At 35.1% G+C, this 21249-nt stretch overlaps 2 protein-coding genes across 2 annotated transcripts in view; one reads left to right on the forward strand and one right to left on the reverse strand.

Moving 5' to 3' along the window:
* LOC142339444 (uncharacterized) overlaps window positions 1-21249 on the reverse strand; it is a 512010-nt gene that overhangs the window by 360903 nt on the left and 129858 nt on the right. The window lies entirely within an intron of this gene.
* On the forward strand, window positions 370-16548 carry LOC142340078 (uncharacterized). The gene is made up of 3 exons (XM_075390492.1): window positions 370-1475; window positions 12341-12907; window positions 15990-16548. The coding sequence occupies exons 1-3, from the start codon at window positions 924-926 to the stop codon at window positions 16311-16313; spliced, it is 1443 nt and encodes a 480-aa protein (XP_075246607.1). The 5' UTR covers window positions 370-923; the 3' UTR covers window positions 16314-16548.

Raw genomic sequence — 21249 nt, forward strand, 5'->3', positions numbered from 1 at the left:
GTATTTTTGTAATTGCTGTTAAGTTATAATAAGGAAGCTTCAGATTTTGCTCCAAGTAAAACTAAAATAAAAGCCCGTTATCATTCTCAATCTATTTGATACCTAAAAAGTTGGCAAGATTTTTTATAGAAATTTTGAAAGCCAACGTAGCTACAGTAAAGCTACATTTAGTCATGCATGATACATTAAGCTGTTTTTATTTCGTTTTACTCTCTCGTTTTTCTCTGCTATGTCGCAATGATATACCGGTCCAAATTAGGCGATATTTTAAGGCGTTCACATTGGTTTGTAATATACGCGCATGCTCTGCGGTGCAATGCAAGACATATGTTTACATTGAAAAATGTCGCCAGATTATTATTATTATTATTATAGTGGGAAGGAATAAACAATAAAGCGGTCTGTAAATTGTGGAAACACAAAGCGAAGGAGAGGCAAAAGAACCTGTCGACATAGTTTTTACGATTATCTGAAAACTCGGTAGATTTCTGCTCGTTTAACTGAAGAATTGGAAAAAGAAACGCTTACAAATTTCATTTTACTGGCTTTCACTGGCAGTTGAAGCTTGAATTCAATTTGTTCACTTTGAAAAGAAAAATAACCACGTGACAACAGTTGCACTTCGTTTTTGAACGAGTAATCTGTTATATAGGAGGGGAGCTCAGCTATAGCGCATCACCAATCACAGAGATCCCTACAATTCCAGATTTTCCTCTCTTAAGAGAGTAATTTGGGTTTACTAAACTACAAAGAACAGATATTCTTACAATTCGTTGTGAGCTCATCGTTGATTACCTTTTGGTCCTACTCTAGGAAATTGCGCAGTCCTTCGTTTGTCAAATTTTTGTACAATTAGATAAAGGGGTCGGATATACTTAGTTGTTCTTATTTCACAAAACTTAGTTCTCAAATTGTTTCTCAGAATGGCAGGCCTCTCGCCCGATAAGTACATTGGTGACATTGACTCATACGCTGTGGGCAGATTTGTGATAACTCCTCCATCTAGGAATGGAAGTTCTCAGTTATCCGAACCCCCTCCCATGGTCGAGTTGCCCGAACATGCTACACGAGACAGCAGCTTGCTGTCTAGTGCGTATATGCGATCGGCTTCTTACAGCTACAATCGGGAAATGATTTCAAGCATTCAGGCCGATGAAAATTTCCGACATCATTCGTTTCACGGAACTGATAGCCAGACAGCTTCTATACTAGCTGCCAACAAAATGGAATGCCAAATGATTGACGTCATTAAGAAAATGAGATTCTCCATTGATGAACTTGAAAGGACAATGAAGCGCAGTCTTGTTCCCGATGACTTGAAGCGGAGCGCCTCAGATCGTTACGCATACGTATGTAGAGACCAGTCCAGTTTTCAGAAATCACCTTTGTGGAATCTCAACTGCGTCCCACAGAACAACAAACAAGTTTCAGAAGGTTGTTTGAAAGAGATGAGCCGAATCGTCTCGTTGATTCAAGTAAGTTAGCTCTTAAGTTATTCTCGCTAACTCTCAAAAATGCTGCTAAAATGATTATTAAACGCAGGGAAGTTCGCCTAGAATTTGCGAGCGAATAGTTCTTTAATGAAACCGACAACCTGTTTTCACTACCTGAAATTTTAGGTAAATTTAGCTGAACATAGAAATCGCGGTTCTGCTCAATTAAAATTTGTCCTCCAACAAAATTCTATGCAATTCCACCTGCAAAAATTATTCGCAAGTAAGGTACAGGGAATTGTTAAAATTAGAGGAAGGTAGCGATTGTGGATATTTTTGTCTTTGTATCTCTATTGTGATGGTTTCAAAGAAACATAAAGAAACTTAGAAGTTTTCTTTATTAAAGTTTCAAAGAACGAAAGAAGAACTTACCTGACGAACTTTATTGCTGTGTTGATAAGTAATAGCCACAAAACTAAACTCAATTCTAATTATGTTTTGGCGCTATCATTATCTTATTGACCTATCTATCATATGTCAGAAGTAAATTCTCCCACCAACAGAAACCTGATTCTAACATCCATCGACCTCCAACTAATGGACTCGATTGTACCCAAGCCAAATATAATTCTCATGAAATGTTGATGAAAATAGAAAACCACCTCCGGGATTCGGAGTTAAGATCTATTCACATGCCAATCATGTAAAAAACTTTAAGCTAATCTAAATTTTCTCTGTATGTTTTTGCATAGATAACTACTATAAATACAAGCTAGTTTTTGTATATTTTCAGTTCAAAATTTAATATAAAATTCAACTTAATGCAGAATCAGCTACTGCGTGAATTATGTCTTTTGTGGCGAAATGTCGCGCAGAGAAGAAAGAGGACAAGGTCAACACCGATGGCACTGTACAGGACCTATAGGTAACCAATCTCTTCCTTAGTATGTGCGGGCAAGATGCAATTATTAAACTTAGGAGCCTAATGAGTTCTAGGAATTTGATAGACACTCCACTTAAAGACATCAGATTGGCGATTCAAAATTATATTTCTCCTAAAGAGAGAGTAGTAACGACAGAAAGGGCTAAATTTCTGTCCGTATTCAGATAGCACAGTGATATCTTCAAAAATATGGACTGAGCTTGGTAAAACTCAGTTGGATGGTAAGATAAGACATCTCGAAGCTTATGATGGTCATCAATAAACGCTTCTGGGATCACTTACTTGTGACGTTGAGTGGAACGGAAGCAGGCTCATGCAAAAACAACTAGCAGTTGTGCAGTCTGATAAAAAAATTTGGACTACTTGTTAGAGACCTTCTACCCAAGCACGATGTGAACAACATCACAGCCGGGCACCTACCTGCTGTGAAGGGTTACAAAACTCATGTGAAGCTGATACCAGGAACACAGCCAATGTTCCGCAAAGCCAGAAAAATACCACTACCTCTTCAAGACAAGGTCACAGAGAAGCTGGATAAAAAGTCAGACAAGGCATCCTTGAACAGGTACAGCCAGGAGGGGTCACTGATGCATCTCCATTGGTGTGGCAGAGAAAGAAGAGTGGAGAACTGAGACTTTGCGTGGACTTGAAAGTGCACATCAATGGCAAAGTCATGGATGAGGACTACTCAATACCAGACATAGAGACAATCTTCCACAACCTACATGGGGCCTCATACTTTGGCAAAAGTGACCTCTCAGATGCCTACTATCAAATTGAACTTGACGAAGAAGCGAAATATAGATGCACAATCAACACATCTCAGGGACTGTTCAAGATGTGCCGACTAACTCAGGGGTTGAAAAACAATTCTTCAATCTTCCAGAAAAGCATCGAATCAACACTCAAAGGAATCAAAGGTGTTGTGATCTTTCAGGACGATGTATTGGTGTATGGAACTACCAAGGAGCAGTTCGACAAGAGAATGCATGCAGTCAAGAGTCGACTACGTGAGAAAAATTTTACTATTAATGAGAAAACATCTAACTCAAAACCAGTAGATAGCGTTAGTTTTTTTGGGATACTCCATTTCAAAGGAAGGAATAGCACCAGATCTCAAACATGTTGAAAAAATAAAAAATGCGAATGCACCAACAAACAACAAACAACTCGAATCGTTTGTTGGGTTAGCTAATTTTTACGAAAAAATGATTCCAGAATTCGCAACAAAAACTCTACCCCTAAATAACAAGAGAAATAGTGACTTCTCAAGGGGCAAAATGCAACAAACATGCAACAGAGCCATATAATGTACAAAAATAAGCAACAGTTACTATTGACTGACGCCTCTGAAAAAGCCATTGGCGGGGTTCTTTCGCAAGAAGGACGTCCAGTCAAAAATGTATCAAGAAAATTAACTCCAGCGGAGCAGAACTACTCAAACATAGAGCGGGAAGCACTGGCAATTGTGTTTGTGGTCACAAGATTTAAGCAATTACTTCATGGAAGACGATTTACCCTACAGACTGACCACAAACCACTCAATCTCTTTGCACCAGACGAGGAGATCCAAAAGAGAGCATCAGCGAGAATCACAAGATGGGCAATAGCTGTAATGGGTTTCGACTATGAGTTGAAGTACACACCAGTGGTGCAGATACCCCATGCAGATGCTTTCAGCAGAATGGATTTTGACAAAGACGAATCGGATAACGATCGAGTATGCTTCGCAATCAATAACATCTACTTCGCTCAGAGTGATTTGGTGACCCAAGCAGAAATAAGAACTGAACAAGGAACAAACAGACTCTTCTAGGACATAACGAAACGAATCAAAAGCGGCAATTTCAAACAATATTCAGAAGTGGAAAAAGGATTCGAACAACAGAATGATGCACTTACTTTACATAATGGAATCATCTTCAGAGGTGTTGTTCATTTCATGTCACCGAAACTACAACACTTGGTTTTGGCAAAAGCGCATAAGACACATCCCGGGAGGAATGCAACTGAGGCATCAGTCAGAATGATAGCATGGTGGCCTGGCATTATCCAAGACGTTCAACATTTTGTTAGTAAAAGTAAGAATTGTCAAATGTCCAGGCCTAGCCTGGGGAAAATAGTCTCTAAGTGGCCAGAAGCCGACATGTGGGAACGGCTCCACATAGACTGGGGTTATATTAAGGACCAAGGCAATATCTTAGTAATTGTTGACACGGGTTTTGGTTGGATAGAAATTTTTCCCGCGGAAAAAAAAACATCACAAACAGTTAAAGTATATCTTAATCAAATCTTTGCAAGATTCGGAATACCAAAAACATCTGATAATGGTCCTGAATTTGTAAGTGGTGACCTTAAACAGTGGTGTGAATCACTGGGAACTAAGAAAATGGAATCACCCGTCTATCATCCAAAAACTAATGGATTAGCTAAAAGAGCAGTTCAGACAGTGAAGCGGGCACTTCAAACGTGGAGTCCCAACCTTAATGTCTCATTTGGAGCATTCCTGCAAAGGGCACTGATGACACATCGCAACACTTCAAAGACGAGGGGCAAAACACCAGTTGAACTCTTGTTGGGACGCAGAGTGAGACTACCAGCAATAGCAGATTTCGGAACCCATTCTTGTGGGAACCCATTCTATTCAAGGCCAACGAAAAGACAAAGACAGGTCCTGCTACCTTCAACATCAGGAAGGGCTTGAACACATACAGCCCGAAAACTGAGCACGGACTATTCTAGTAAGCGACAACCAAAATGCGAGACTAGACGAGTACAATGTGATAACTGAACCAGCAGTGGAGGAGACCATTTCTCAATCAGAACAACAACTTCAGAACTTAGATGTGGGACCTTCACTTCAAGATGAAGCTTCTGCAGCCACATCGTCTGCAGAGCACCAACAACCCGAAACCTCAAAGCCTTCACGAACATCAACAAGAAACAGAAAACAGCCTGAAAGATTTGGAGAACCTATACCCTCAAACCTGCTTAAAAAAGTAGGGAGGTTGTGATGGTTTCAACGAAACATCAAGAAACTTAGAAATTTTCTTTATTAAAGTTTCAAAGAACGAAAGAAGAACTTACTTGACGAACTTTATTGCTGTGTCGAAAAGTAATGGCCACAAAACTAAACTCAATTATAATTTTGTTTTGGCTCTATCATTATCTTATTGACCTATCAATCTTATGTCAGAAGTAAATTCTCCCACCAACAGAAATCTGATTCTAACATCAACCGACCTCCAACTAATGAACTCAATTGTACCCAAGCCATTTATGATTCTCATGAAACATTGATGAAAATAGAAAATCACCCCCGGGATTCGGAGTTACGATCTATTCACATGCCAATCATGTAAAATATTTTTTAGCTAATCTAAGTTTTCTCTGTGTATTTTCGCATAGATAACTACTATAAATACAAGCTAATTTTTGTATATTTTCAGTTCAAAATTTAATTTAAAATTCAACTTATTGAATTCTTTGACCCGTGTTATTGACCACGACATCTATATCGACTGACATCTGTACATCTCGTTTTTTTTAAAAAAAAGTTTTTGCAGAGTTTCAACTAAATGAAAGGGAAGAGTTAGCTATACCCCGGATCCTAGTGCCAGTGTAAATCAGTACTGAATCATCATATCCCAATATTAGATAGGAGATTCAGTACAGATTCATTGTTTGATGGTGACCCAAAGGAACTTAATTGTGCATTATATTCAGTTCAAAATCAGTGCCCATTTAGTGTTCTGAAACTAGAATGAACTTTCGGATTTTGCTTTTCATGATGTTTAATATTAAATCAGAAAAATTTGAGAGTTTTGATGATTTCGAAATTTTGAAGGACATCAGATTTGAGCAGTAAAATAGTGTTTATTGTGTAAAAACAGTACATTATTCCAGTTAAAACCGCTGGTATTTTTTTTATCAAATTGACTTTGTAAGGCTACAATAATGAGTCCAAAATATTCACAAATGACAATCCGGCGGGGTAGAGGTTGGGTTGGTGAGTGTTTGTTTGTTTGTGTGTGTGTGTGTGTGTGTGCGTGTGTGTGTGTGTGTGTGTGTTTGTGTGTGCGTGTGAGAGAGAGAGAGAGTGTGTGTGTGTGTGTTAGTAGGTGAGTTGTGTAGGTCTTCAAGTTACTTCACGTTGCAGATAATTATATATTCGAAATTAGCTGCGGGTATGTATTGTTTTTTCTAGGTGATTTAGAAGGTATTTGTACTTGCAATTGAGCTTGCTGCAACCATTGCAAGTAATTTAACCTAGGAATTTTCAGAATAAGTTGTTCTCTTTCCATGGTGCAGAAAGTTGCAGATCCCAGCAGTGCGAAGAGGCCAGGTTTTCCTTAAAACAAGGCCAGATGTCAGAAATTGCCAGACGTCAGAGTTCTTTCTACAGACAAAATTGCTTGACTCTGCTAAAACCACTTCAGAGTCCAGGTTTATATTTCGCCAGATTTTTTCGGCGACTTTGCTAGAACCACCTAACCAATACATCGCAAGATGTGAGTTGAAAACTTCACTTGTTTACTCCTCGCTAGGAACATTTTCTATATCATTTTTGCATAGATCATTTAATGCCATAACTAAAACCAACAATGGTAACCATAATAAACTAATGATCTTCTGTACCCAGGTACAGACGTCGACTTATGGAAAGACTTTTTAATTCTAGTAGGGGTCCAATATTTACTATAAATACACAGCCCAGCTCCTAGTTAAAGTCGAGTTAAAGTCTTTTCAAGGATCCAGATAAGTTATTTTCATAACAAGTTAGGGTCGAGCATGGTCTTTTCATGAGTCGAGGATTGCATTTTTGTGCATTTAATTATAGTTAACTTTTCTATACTTCTTTTTGTGGATGTATAACATCGACCAGCAACACCAAACGCGTTGCAAGAGGTAGTCCACCTTCCAAGAAGCAGGCGGAATTTTTCCAAAAAATCTTAACAAATGATGAATTCTAAAATAAATTACTTTTCGCAAGTAACCTGTACTGCTAATTTGTTCGCTGAGTTGAACTAGTTAAAGCAGCTCTAACAATTGATTTTTCATCGACAATGATCTTAAAGAGCAATAATTTAGTTCATTTGTTTTTAAAACTTGTTTTTTTAAAGTATATATATAATAGCACAGTTCGTTTTTTCGATAAAACAAGAGAAACATTGAAAAATTTGAACGGTCACACCCTTTGACACTACATTATAAGCGCTTCCCACAAAAGGTGCATTTTCAGCGAGAAATTTATAGATTACAGTAAGGATTATTAAAAATTGGTACAGTTCTCTCTGTCACAATATTCTCATTGCTGCAATCTTAGATGAGATGAGGTTAGCAACCCTATCCCAGCCTTAATCTTTTGTTGAGCCAAATTCTCTGACAATTGATGTCTTTTGTGGTGAAGAACAAATATCGTATCATTGGAAAGCTTTTGAAAGAAAAAGTTTTTCAGCCTTTTAATTTCTCGAGAAAAAAAACGAGGCTCAGTTTCGAAACTTTCTTTTTTTCTTTCTCTTTCCTGCAGTCAGATTGTTCGGGGCTGCATCGGTTCTAATGAAAGATTTTAAAAAAAATTCAGAACATAAAAAACTTTTCATATCAATAATTTTGTGAAACGAATTGCAGTTAAACGACATTCAGGGAAGATGAAAAATTTGTATGATTAGTTTCATTCTCTACGGTTTTCGGCTATCGCTAGAACTTGGTACATATCGACAACTTTCTTGGTTCATTCAGTTCAAAAACTTATAAAACGTGAATTTTCAGCTCTCGCCATAACGCGAGCGTCAACGTTCTCCAACGTACGTTTTTTACAAAATGTTTATTTATAGAACACAACAATAAGAAGCACTCAGAAAATGGTACTTATTTTTATGAGAAAATACTAATACCTGTCCTCCTTAAGTGACTTGCCAATAGACAAACAACAAAAACATTTTACGACGAAAGAAGCTAGATTTCTACCAATCCTTTGCTCAACTTACAACCAATTTTCAACCAATAATCAATTTTAAACTCAATGTAGACCAACATACATAATCGAGAGTTTGAAAATAATTAGGTAAAAAACAAATGACGATAGGAAACTGGTTAACACTTCCATTGAGGGAATTTTCCCACAAAAAATTGTGTCAACAGGGTTATAACTTATTGCGCGGACACACATTTTTTTAAAAGTAAACTTGTAAGGTTAGATATCCACATGCTTTCAAATGTTAAATGAATTAATCGCAGTATCAGTATTGTTATTAATATATTAATCTTAAAATTTTGGCTGTTCGTTCTCATGGGTAAAAATCGGATTTGAAAGCTCCTATTTGTCTATTAACGCGTACTTTCTTATGCTTATCGAGCAAAAACTTGGTTAAATTTTTCTAATGATAGTTTAACCGTTAAAATTTTTTTTGAATAGGGCAATTTGTTCCAGTTTCCAACGGTTTTGAAGATGAAAGATTTGTTACTCCACTTTGTTTTCGTTCTCTTTTTTTACAATAATTTTATTTGTTCTCTTTTTCTGTCTAACTTTTTGGCGACTAGTAACTATTTCAAAATTTGCGGATGTTCCCCAGTGTCTTATATCTTTTTGTAGATTCATTAAGCTAACTTTGGAGATTAATAAATCGGCTTGCAAGATACGATCCTTTAATGAGAAAATCATTAGAGTGCCTAATTTTTTGTTTAAAAAAATTAATCCCCAGTTAAATTGCCCATTTCTGCGTTTTTTTTGCTGTACGAGTTTGAAGGAATATTGCACTAAAAGAAGAATGAGAGAACACAACTGGGTTTAAAACGTCACCTTTTACTTTTAAAGAAGCTGGTTTGATAACTGAACCTTTGAAGACAAATTCTGGATCCAAATTAGTATGATTTGTAAAGAAAAACATCTGCTTTATCGGCATTTAGTGTGAGTTGATTGTCTGTCAGGTTTTTGTCTGTTTGTTCTAATGTTTTTTCATTTTTTAATGGAAGACTTTCAAAACTTTCAGGTTTTCATATAGTAATAGTGCCATTCCCTAATTTGAACAATATCATTTTTTGTCTTCCAGTTTCTTAGAAAATTGTTGACATATAACAGAAAAATAAGAAGTCTTAACGTAGTTCCTTTGGAACGCCATGATTAATAATTTTTAATTTGACAAATCTATACACATTTTCACAATTTGTGTTCGATGTGTGAGAAAAGATTTGAGAGGTAACATTGTTGATTGAGAAAGATTGCAATCTTCAGTTTTCTTGAGAAAGATCTCAAGTCAAATTGAATTGAAAGCTCTTGCAAGATCAAAGAACAGAGCACCTGTGTCATTGTCATCTTTTATATTTCCTGTTATTTTTTTATTGAAGTTAAGCACACCATCGGTAGATGACTTGCTAAATTGCAAGCTGAATTGCTTTCTGTTCAAGAGCGCATATCTCCATTTCGAAAATTGTTGTGATGTGTGCATCCTTTAGAAATGTTGCAGATTTTTTTCTTGAACGCAATGCTGGATATAATCTGAAGATGTGTTCCAATAGTGTATTTTGCGAGTTTCAATACCCAAACATTGATGTATCCCAGCCCTGGTGCTTTGTTCTTGTCTGGATTATCGAAAACTTTATAGATTTCCCTCAAAGTATGGCACCTTAAAATTTTAGATTGGTTTTTCTTCAAACTTGTTTAACTTTTGGTTTTATCTCAGCCAATTACTGTTTTTTTACAATTAGTGTACTTACTCGTCAAAAAAAAATGGTTTTATTTTGAAAATTGCATTTATCTGATAATTTATTATTTTTTTCTTCTTTTTGATTATGATCACACGTACCATTTGTCATTGCATAGAGGTCAAAGTTTCATCTATATCAATTTCAACTGCCAAATTTTGCACGTGGAAGAAGACATCTTGAAGTTTTTTTTAATATTATTTCCACATCAAAATTTTCCGGAACTTGTTAGCTAGTTTAAAAATTTACAATTTTGAGCCAATTATAGTGATTTGCGTTGATATTAATCCTAAAGAATAAACTAAACAGCAACCTATGAAGTCTATTTATTGAATATAAAAGGTCTTGGCACAGTTTCTTTCTGAAGCGTTAAACCTCTTTTAGTGAAAATGACGTCCACTCAATTGTCGTCCAATTTTTTTTAAAATATCCATGTTTTAGGGGTTTGGATGAATTGAAGCGAACGAATAACTGAAAATTGGCGGCAATGGTTGTAAACTCGATGTTACAATTTGTGATGTTTTTACCAAGTTATATAATTGAATATGTCACTGTTCTCCTCTGTGATTTAGCAGCGTGCCAAATTGACGGATATTATTACAGTCTATTTGGTAAATTATTGCACAACGGTCCCTCTGATTACTAATTGCCGATAAAAGCAACATCTTGCAGACTATGTCTTACTTATATAAGGGCTCTAATTGTTATTTTTTATAAATTGGTTCATAATAAAAAATTGCGAACCATGGTTTTTGGCTGATGAAAACATTTTTCCGTGCAAAATACTTACGAAAAATCGGTTTGTTAAAACAGCTATTTGCCGAGTAATACTGTACAAGTACTATTTTTCAATTGGCTACTAAAGTGCTAATAGTGACAGGAGGGTATAAGTCTCCAAATTTCCGAATAGACGAGTTCTTAGCTCTGTTAAGCACTCGCATGATAAAAGTTAGATTAAAAGAAACTACGAAGCCTTGAATTCCAGGTGAATTTCAATATCTACGTACTACAAAGTAGCGAAACTGAATGAAGTGCTCTGTTATTTTTTCGCTGAGAAGCAGCAGAATGGCTACCGGGCTACCGGAGAAACCATATATAGCAAAACTTGCATTGACCTCGAAGGTGTGTTCAATATAGACAAAACAGCGCTTTCAAATCATTTCACTGCTTATTTCAAGGAACTTGTTTTGTAAATTTGGACAGGACCACAACCTCGGAATTCGAAAATGCAGAACTTAGGAAACTCAAATAGGACAAAATTTGGAGAGGAATAAAATCTCAAGTCTGTCTTGAAAATAAAAACACACGTTTAACGACAGAGTCTCCTGATTTTTGACGTTTCAACAATTGAACGTCCGCAAAACAGAGTTTCCCAGGAAATCAGTGATATAGAACCTTAAACAAGCTAAATTTCGATCAGCTAAACAATGGGTCACAAAATAAAAAAATCGGAAATTCACAAACATAGAAGAAACTACATGATGTTGACTGATGTCCAACAAAGTTATTTACTGGTTGAACGTAAAACTGTGAGCAAAAGGCAATTTGGATTCAGAAAAAAAAGAAGTAAAAATGATGCCATAGCAAATCTTATTGCAAATATCTATATATATTTACGATATTGTTCATATAGGAAATCTACAACATTCATTCTGATGAGAACAGACTGTAGGCAGTAAAAAATTTAAGGTTGATAACATGACAACAGAAGAAAGTTCATGTACCGAACAAGAAAATTGTTTAATATTTTGGTTACTTTAGACAAAAACTTTGTAAGAGAAGTTTTAGGTGTAAAAGACTCTATTCTAGCAAATTTTCTAAATAACTTAGGAGACAATTACATAGACGGAAACGAATTGGGACAGTTCTGATAATTTTATCAGTTGCAAACTAATTTATTCTGCAAACTTGATAGAAGCAACGCCCTATGGACAGGCTGAAGCTTTTTTGGTGACATCTCGAATGTGGTGTATATTTATACATTAGTTCGGAAATAAGTTATTATTATTACTATTTTGTAACTCCTGGCAAAGAATCGTAATTCTGAATGCTAACCCTGGCCTAGAGGTCTGGATCACGTCTAAGCTGAAGAATTTGATCATTATAATTAAATTCTCACAAACCATCTCTTGATCTGGTCAACAGCAGCAATGAACAAATGATGCCCCCAGAAAGAAAGAATTAAAGAGCCCCTGAGCAGCCAAAGTGATATATTTAATGTTCAGATTAGAAAGCTATGACTGATATCTGAAATTTTAAGGCTGTGGAGAAAGGATTCAGAGCTGAATCCACCGCCAACCTAATCTTTGCAAAGAAAGCTGCTACCGCACCTGGATTGAATGCTTCGTTTGCCAAGTGTCCACGATCAAGCCTGAGCACTTTTGGTTCTGGACCCCAAAAACAATACGAAAAAGCATCAACTTTGAGTGTTACTTCTATCATGGACTTGGGAATCTCTGTGGAAAAGCCCAGCACATCATGTGTTCCAGAAGCAGAAGTTACTACCAAGATCATTCAATCAGCAGACAAAAGCGGCGAGTTGACAGAGTGCATCGGTGGCAATTCTGGACCGAAAAACGAAACCAAAGAACAGGCCTTAGAAACAGGCACTGTTAAAAAATTGCAATCGGTTCAAATTGCATTGGAACGCTACAAAGGTCTTGCTCAGAGTCAAGCCAAAGAGATCGCAAATTTGAAAAAAAGTGCTGCGATGCCGAAGCAGACTGCAGCAGAGACTGAGCTTAAAAGTATGAAGGTTACAAGTGAGAGAGACCTTCGGCTGAGCGTGATGGAACTCAAAGAGCAAGTTTCTCACTACAAAACAATGGTTAGTAACATTTTTCACGAGAAGAGTATATAGAAATCATGTCACCTTTTGGAGAACGACCTTTTGTGCTCAGTTTAAGCTTAGGTCACATTTTTTTCTGTTTTTCTTTTCCCCTTTTTTTCTGTTCTTCTAACACTACTAAAAATTACAACGGGATTCGACGTATAATAAACAAATAAAACCAACAACAGATTAAAATTTACCAACAAATTAAACAACAACAACAGCCTGAAGCGAGCCAGTTTTTTTCTACTCTGTTGTCAAACAAATTGGGAAGATGTGTATGACAGGCTTTTTCTTTTTTTCAGTAAATTTTACTCATTTTATAGGTTCCCAAAATAATATCCACCAACAATCCTACGAAATCGATGAAAAACGTTCAAACGTTGTTCTACAAACAGCATGCCTTGTCCAAAAAGTGCCTACCCACACATGAAACTCAGAAATTTTGGTTCCGTCAGTTTTGAGCTGTCGATATTTAGCTCGTTAAAGACTGTGCTGGGAAAAGTTTTAAAAAACTCAACGCCTACAAAACTTGATTTAGAGATTTTTCGATTCTAATATTTTTGAGCAATTAAAATATCGTAAAAATTGGCTCAATTTTCCCTAAAAATAATGAATTTTTGAAAACTTTGAATCTTAATTCGGTAATTTAGGTCTTATTCAGAATGAAGATGTCAATTTTGTCCTTTCAATCAAAAGTTAATTGTCCGTTTACAACATTATTTGCCATTTGATTAAAGCTAACTTCGGCCATTATTGCACCATGTTGGATTATTTTTAGCGTATTGCCTTCATATATAGCAAATAAAGTAACATGCATAAATTGACCTAAACATCATCAAAATTTCGTGATCGTCAATTATTCTCAAGATTGCTTTTATCGCTCCAATAACTTTCAAAAATTGGTGAACATATATGCGAGGAAGGCTTTTTCATTCAGTCTACTTTTCACTTTTTACATGCGAGAGAAAAAGAGAGCAGCGGCGTTTTTCTAGCTTCTCAAGCATAGTATTGATTCATATACATTAAAAAATTTAGCCACAAATTGAAAAACGATAACAATTTAAACGTTCGAAGGAGAACTGAGAAGAAGAACCAAGTTTTCTACTAAACATTCAAAACAAAATTTTTGTGCTGAAAACAAAATTAAATAGTTTTTTCTTATTGGTTTTTTTTATCTCTGTATTAATTCAAAACAGATTATCTCTTATTCACATTCATAGTTTAATTCAGATTTATCAACTTTTAAGATTCTATTTTTGTATAGGAGGTGTCATTTTTTTGTTTTGTCACATTGGCTTTGACTTTGAAAAAACAACAACATGTCTGAAAACAGATTTCTAAAAACAAAGAAAAGGAAAGGGAATTTTCAAAATAAAAAAAACTGATAACACCAACTAGTTTTGTATCACTTTACAAAATTAAAATTGTTTAAAAATTTTCTTTTGGCTCTTTTTTATTGACCATTTTTGTGGAATTGTCATTTTTATAACCAAATGAAACCTTTTGAGGGCAAGGATATATAAAATGTTTTCCGAATAACAGAGGACAACCATGCTTGATCAACTTTTTTCTTAGTTGAAGCATATGGTTATCTTGCTACAAAATAAATCACTGGTCAAAGATTAATTTAATAGAGTCTAAATAAAATTAATTGAAATTAAGTCCTTTTAAATTTTCTAAATTAAGTCCTTTTATTTAAAATTTGCAATTTTTTCAAATTGTTCTTGGTCACCTCAAAATCATACCTACTCAAGAGTTAGTTCCAGCTTCTGCTAATTGCTTTAATAAAATTGCAGGAAAACATTGAAAATTTTGATAGAATTTTTGAAATTTTATGTGTCAAGCACAAAAATGTTTTCACGTTTTGACCTATGATCTTTTGGTACCATATTTGCATCGTTTTCGACCCTTTTGATCTGTAAAATACAGGTGATTTTTCTTTGATTTGCTACAACCACTATGCTCGAAATTACGACCATCAAAAAATCTCTCTCCTAAGCTATTTTTTCCACAGCAGGCAGAAGCAGTTTTTGGCACGCGACCTTTTAAAAGATTTCATTCCTCATTATTGTCTCAAATTTTGTCAACTGTTATCATTCTAATATTCGAAATGGTAAATCAATATAGTTGGTCTGTTTTGAGATACAATTTGTTATGAGTTGAAACCAAAAAGGCGTTACAAGTTTAAAGCTTTTACCGTCATAAATTGTTACATGACAATAATTTTTTAATTTTTCAAAATCGCAATTTTCTTTTAGTGAAAGGTTCCAAAAGTTAAAAGAATAGTTTCAACTATTAATGAAATTCGGGTTAAAAACTCTAGACTAGCTAAGCGCTGCTTTTCGTTAAATCGATTATGGCCATCATTGACATCCTTTTTGAAGAAGAAGAATGTGGTACGACTAAAAAGCACATGAAATTTTAAAATAATCCCAGAAAAAAATACTTTCCATGGTTTTTAGTTTCTCGAGGAAAATTTTGGTGTAAAATTCAACTTGTTTTTTACAATAATCATATACATATAGATAACTAAAAACAAAATGAGAAAATATGGCTTCAGATCTTTAAGAAAAAGCATTAACTCAGCATCGAAAATTGGCCGATATGGTATTTAAAAAATAGGTAAAACAATTAGGTTGAACAGAGTGCGAACTCTAAAACAGAATAAGTTGAAATTGACATTTCTGTGAATTCGGAAAGAAAAATGGTTAAATGGTGCTTTTTCGTAAATTTCCACTTGTCTGTGTCGGGTTTTCATGGTATGGTAAGAAACTACTTTTTTCGAGTAGAAATGTAACTGTTTTTTGAAGTGCTATATGGTCAAATATCATATTTCGGAAATTTGCTTTTAAAAGTTATTGTTCGTTGAAATTATTTTTACATAATACGCAAATTTTCTGCCCGATTGCACAAAATTGCCGGATCTATGGATAAACATTTTTATGATATTATCATAGCATGAACAAGACAAATGATTTTTCCCTATTTCTTTTGCTTTTTAATAAATTGTATCGCCTTTACCTTAAAAAATTGTATCCTGAAACATTAAGCTGGGGATCCGACGTTTGCGTTTTAGACCTCAATAAGAGAAAAAGATCTGTTGGCAGAGAGGCGTCGTTTAGAGGAAGTTCAGGAATATCTTATCAAGAAAGAGGTTCACTGGGAGCAGCAACAACGGGAATTGAGATCTATTATTTGCTCTCTGAAATCTGCGATACCAAACAAGGACAAGACGAAGCATCATCCAACCTCCTCTAATGCGGATTATGACTATTTATTGGACATTTACCCAGGGGTTTCATATGACGATCTCAGTTTCGCATCGCCAATGAAACCAAACTTTTCTCAGAAAAGGAAGCTGCGCTTTTTCGGAAGAAAAAAGAAGACTGAAAAAGAGTGAAAGTATTCACGAAAACATTTACGTAAACTTCATGGAGGGGACATATATTAGTGCATGGTAAAGTATAAATGTAAAGTTCAATAAAAAGTGATAACTCTGTTTGAGGCCAACGTACTTTTTGTCATTTTCATAATTTTTTTGGGAATTTTTCATAGTCTGCGGCGTGGACATTTCTGTGCTAGCCTCAATGTTGTCGCTAATGATGTGTGCACAATAGTAAATTATTCAAAACCTTCTTCATTTTGTATATAGCCTTGATTAAATTATATATACAATATTGAGCAAAAAGATATATATATAAAAAGAACAGATACATATAGGCGAGTTTGAACTATCCTCACCCTACGCGCATATCGTAAAAAAAACTTGAGAAAAATAATTGATATCACATAACTATGAAGTTGTTTCACCCCGATTTTTTAACTCCTGCAATTTAACCCCGTATATAATCATGCCTCAGTTATTAAACCCCGCAATTTATTCAACCCAAAATCAGTTTAACGGAATCTTTTATCCAATTTGGCGTCCAAAAGAACAATTAACAAATATCAAGTTCAAAGGACTTAAAAAACAAAAAACTTATCACCTTCAAGAGTGCTGCAATCAACAGAGCACATTTGCTTGAAATCGAAGAATAATGACAAGACCTCTTTTCTAACGCAATGCTTTTGATCAAAAAAGTATACTTGACAAGTCTCACCTCCTTTTTGTTGCACTTTGTTTTGAATTGAAAAAGTTCAAAAACTATCCGAGTCTAGAAGACGGAAGAAACGGCACTTTTCAAATGAAGAGAATGTCAGCTGAATTTTAAAACGTACTTTCTGAGCAGGCATAAACGAAAAGGTCACAACAAAGTTTAACCGGGTGTTTAACAGAATTTTCAAGGAAATCCAGATTGATATGTTTGCTAGCAGCTATGCTGTGGAAGTTTCATTTCTAAAGGTTGAAAAACTTTGTTCCGATTTAGGAGTACCATTATAGGGTTAACGCCGGGGATCAAATTCCCCAATGAGTTACAATATGAGGCTTCGACGTTACTCCTCGAAGACGAAAAGGAGTGCGCCAACAAAAAAAATAAAGACGGATTTCAAATTCACATTAACATGAAGACGCGCAATTAAACAAAAAATAATCCAAATACGCAACTAAGACAGGCTGGCAATTTCGCTAAAAACTGAATACAGGTTTCATCCTGGTAGATCTCCGCCAAGTTTTGCACATATCCTGTCAACATCTCATGCTGTTTCTTCTTTGTTTATTTTCGTCCAGATGAGGCATTAAGAAAAGTAAAATTTTGCATCAAAGCGTCTTTCTGCAAATTAGCAAAAAATTCCTCAATCCAGTGGGATCCGCTCAACAATGTTTGTATCCTATAGTGCCATTCCTCAACAGCATTGGAAAAAACTGTGTTTTGACGGCAACACATATTGTGTCCAGAGAACTTCTTTTACAGTTCAAATTGCGGAAGCTACGGCTGCTGCCGTCGTCAAGTTTTCATTCAGAGTTTTGATCTCTGAAACTTTTATGTGGCCGGTTTTCCGATAGAAGCACCATGATTGTGCTCACCGTTTACGCAACTAAGTTGACCATCTTATTTAAATGCGGAAACGCTGCACTTGGTGCTTGGATATTTTTACCAGTGCTGAAATTAGTTACTCTTTTAGCATAAAACTCATGGCTTTTTAAAACCAATTTTTCTTTGATTTTGGAAGAAATGATAAACTCAAAATCTGCAGTCATCATGCTGATTTAAAAACGCAACCAAACAAGAAATGTTCTAGAGCTCCATCCACGTTTCAGTTGTTTCATTTTCCGCTATAGAGACTAGATGAGATAACTAGTTAGCTAATTGTTATAGTTTTTTTCTAAAAAAATGTAATCCTTGATATATTTCCCTGACGATTATGAGCCCTAAATTTACAGAATAAAGCCGAGGTCAAATGATTGAGGAGTGAAAAAAATGTAATCACACTTCATTCTTTTCACCCCAATTTTAGTCTCTAATATTTAGACAAAATGGAATTGACTGAAACGTATTTATTCTCAATTACGGAGCTGAAGATTTGGGTTGAAACAATATAGGGGTTCAACTATCGGGGGTCAAATGTTATAGTGGTTTAATAATTGGGGTTACAATATAGAGGGTTAAATAGATTAGGGTAAAAAACAGAACAACCGTTTAATGAGTTCAAATTTGTCAGTGTTCTAAATATTCCGATGACCAATTAGTAGGACGAGCGTTGCAAATTTCAGTTCTCAACAAATAAATTCTAAAACTGACTTAAAACTTTTACTAATGACTTCATTTTTGCAAAGAAGGTTATATATGTACAAAGCAGAACTGATTTGGATTGAGAAAATAATTTGCAGATTAAGCATTTCATATTTCTGGCTCCAAATTGAAATACTCCTATATATATATATATATATATATATATATATATATATTTATATGTATAAATATGTATATATATATATATATATATATATATATATATATATACATATATATATATATATATATATATATATATATATATATATATATATAAATATATACAAAAAAGAAAAGAGAAATTGATTTCGATTAAAAACAAATATTGCAGTTTTATATTATATATAAATAAAAATATGTATATAGAATATATATATATATATATATATATATATATATATAAATATATATATATATATATATATATATATATATATAATGTTGCGGCTGCTCTAGAACCTCAGCGGAACCGATATATCGCAGCCTGGTTCTCGAGTTTCACGTCTGCCTGATTCTTCACTGGGTTCGATTGATTAACGATCTCGCAGAAATAATTAATCGCTCGGACGTATTTAAAGGACTGTAGCTTTAACTTGTTTGATTGAAGTTAAGAAATCCTTTGTGATAGTCTATGTTCAATCTCGCGCTGAAGTTTGTAAGGCTTCAGCCAGCAGCTAGTTTTGTTGCTAAGTTTTTGTTAAGTAAGCTCAACTAACTTAAAACTCGCAAGATCTTAAGATCTAGCAAAACTTAGCAAAATAAACTAAAGATGTTAGAGAATTAAATTTTAGTCAATCTGAGAGCCAACTGCTCGTTGTAACAGTTTCTAATGGTTCTAAATGCATTTTGGTTTGAGTATTAGGTTTAAGTAAACAATCAAATTTTCGTCATTTATAACTTCATTGCTACTTTTTTCTGATTGGTTAATAAAGAAAATGATTTAGGTCATTGTTTACATAGCAAATGTCAAATTACTGCAATATTTACTTTTGTTGACATAAGCACGGCTGGTTATTACGTGGCTCTAGATGCCTCGAATGTACGGAGTGTGACCTTTAATGATCATCTAAAGTGTAACAAAATAAACAACTTAAGAAATTTAACAATAAATAGCAAAATATCGAAAAATGCCAATTTTGCACCATTCAAGTGCTAATAGCTACAATTGGGGGTCTAATGCAAAAACGTTCGTTGGGTTCATGAGTTGTTTAGAGGTAACCCTAACCGTCTGCCGAATCCTCGGGTTGCTCGGGTTTTGTCTTCCAAAAATCGGGGGGTGTACAGATTTTCGGTCCCAACTTTAAAAATTTTCAGTTTTGACCATTTTTGAGTTTTGACAAATTTCAATTTTTTTCAGTTTCAAAAATTATCTTGCTGTCTGATGGCTTTTGTAGCTGATTTGAATTGGCGCCAACATCGCCAGCCCTGTTTTCGATCTCGGAAACACCATCGTAGAATACTGGTGCTAACTTCGCGACTGGCCGGTTTAGTTCTCCATGTGCCATTTTGACTCTTGCTGATCTCACAACTCCGTCGTTGCCAGTGAAGATCTCAATGATTCGTCCATGTTCGTACTCACAGCGTTTCACAGGGTCATCTACTAGCCATACTAACTTGCCTTCTTTCAGGTTTCGCACATGTTTTTTTGACCACTTCGATCTCTGGTTCCATTGTGGAAGATATTCACGGGTCCATCTTTTCCAGATCATGTCCGCATATGCTTGAGCCGTTCTTGAAAGATTTTTTGAGGTTGTGGTGGCGTCCACTGGATGGCATGAAAGGTACACTCGCGTTCTCTCCTCCAAGCAAGAAATGATTTGGTGTGAGCGCTGTCAAATCTTCAGGGTCGTCGCTTACTGCTGTCAGAGAGAACTTCTATTACTGTTCAAATTGCGGAAGCTACGGCTGCTGCCGTCATCAAATTTTTACTCAGAATTTTGATCTCTGAAACGTTTTGTGTGGCCGGTTTTCCGATAGAACCACCATGAATGTGCTCACCGTTTACGCAAATTAATTGACCATTTTATTTAAATGCGGAAACGCTGCACTTGGGTCTTTGATGTTTTTAGCAGTGCTGAATTTAGTTACTCTTTTAACATAAAATTCATGGCTTTTTAAAACAAATTTTTTTTTGATTTTGAAGAAATAATAAACTCAAAATCTGCAGTCATCATGCTGATTTAAAAACGCAATCAAACGATAAATGCTCTAGAGCTCCATCCACGTTTCAATTGTTTCATTTTCCGCAATAGAGACTAGATGAGATAACTAGTTAGCTAATTGTTATAGTTTTTCTCTTAAAAAATGTGTTCCTTGATATATTTCCCTGACAATTATGAGCCCTAAATTTGCAGAATAAAGCCGAGGTGAAATGATTGAGGAGTGAAAAAAATGTAATCTTACTTCATTCTTTTAACCCCAGTTTTAGTCTCTATTATTTAAACTAAATGGAATTGACTGAAACCTATTTTTTCTCAATTACAGAGCTGAAGATTGGGATGAAACAATATAGGTGTTCAACTATCGGGGGTTAAATGTTATAGTGGTTAAATAATCGGGGTTACAATATAGAGGGTTAAATAGATGAGGGTAAAAACAGAACAACCGTTTAATGAGTTCAAATTTGTCAGTGTTCCAAATATTCCGATGACCAATAAGTAG

The sequence above is a fragment of the Convolutriloba macropyga genome, chromosome 5 (assembly GCF_964194025.1).
Source record: "Convolutriloba macropyga chromosome 5, txConMacr16.3, whole genome shotgun sequence".
Classification (NCBI taxonomy): Eukaryota; Metazoa; Xenacoelomorpha; order Acoela; family Convolutidae; genus Convolutriloba; species Convolutriloba macropyga.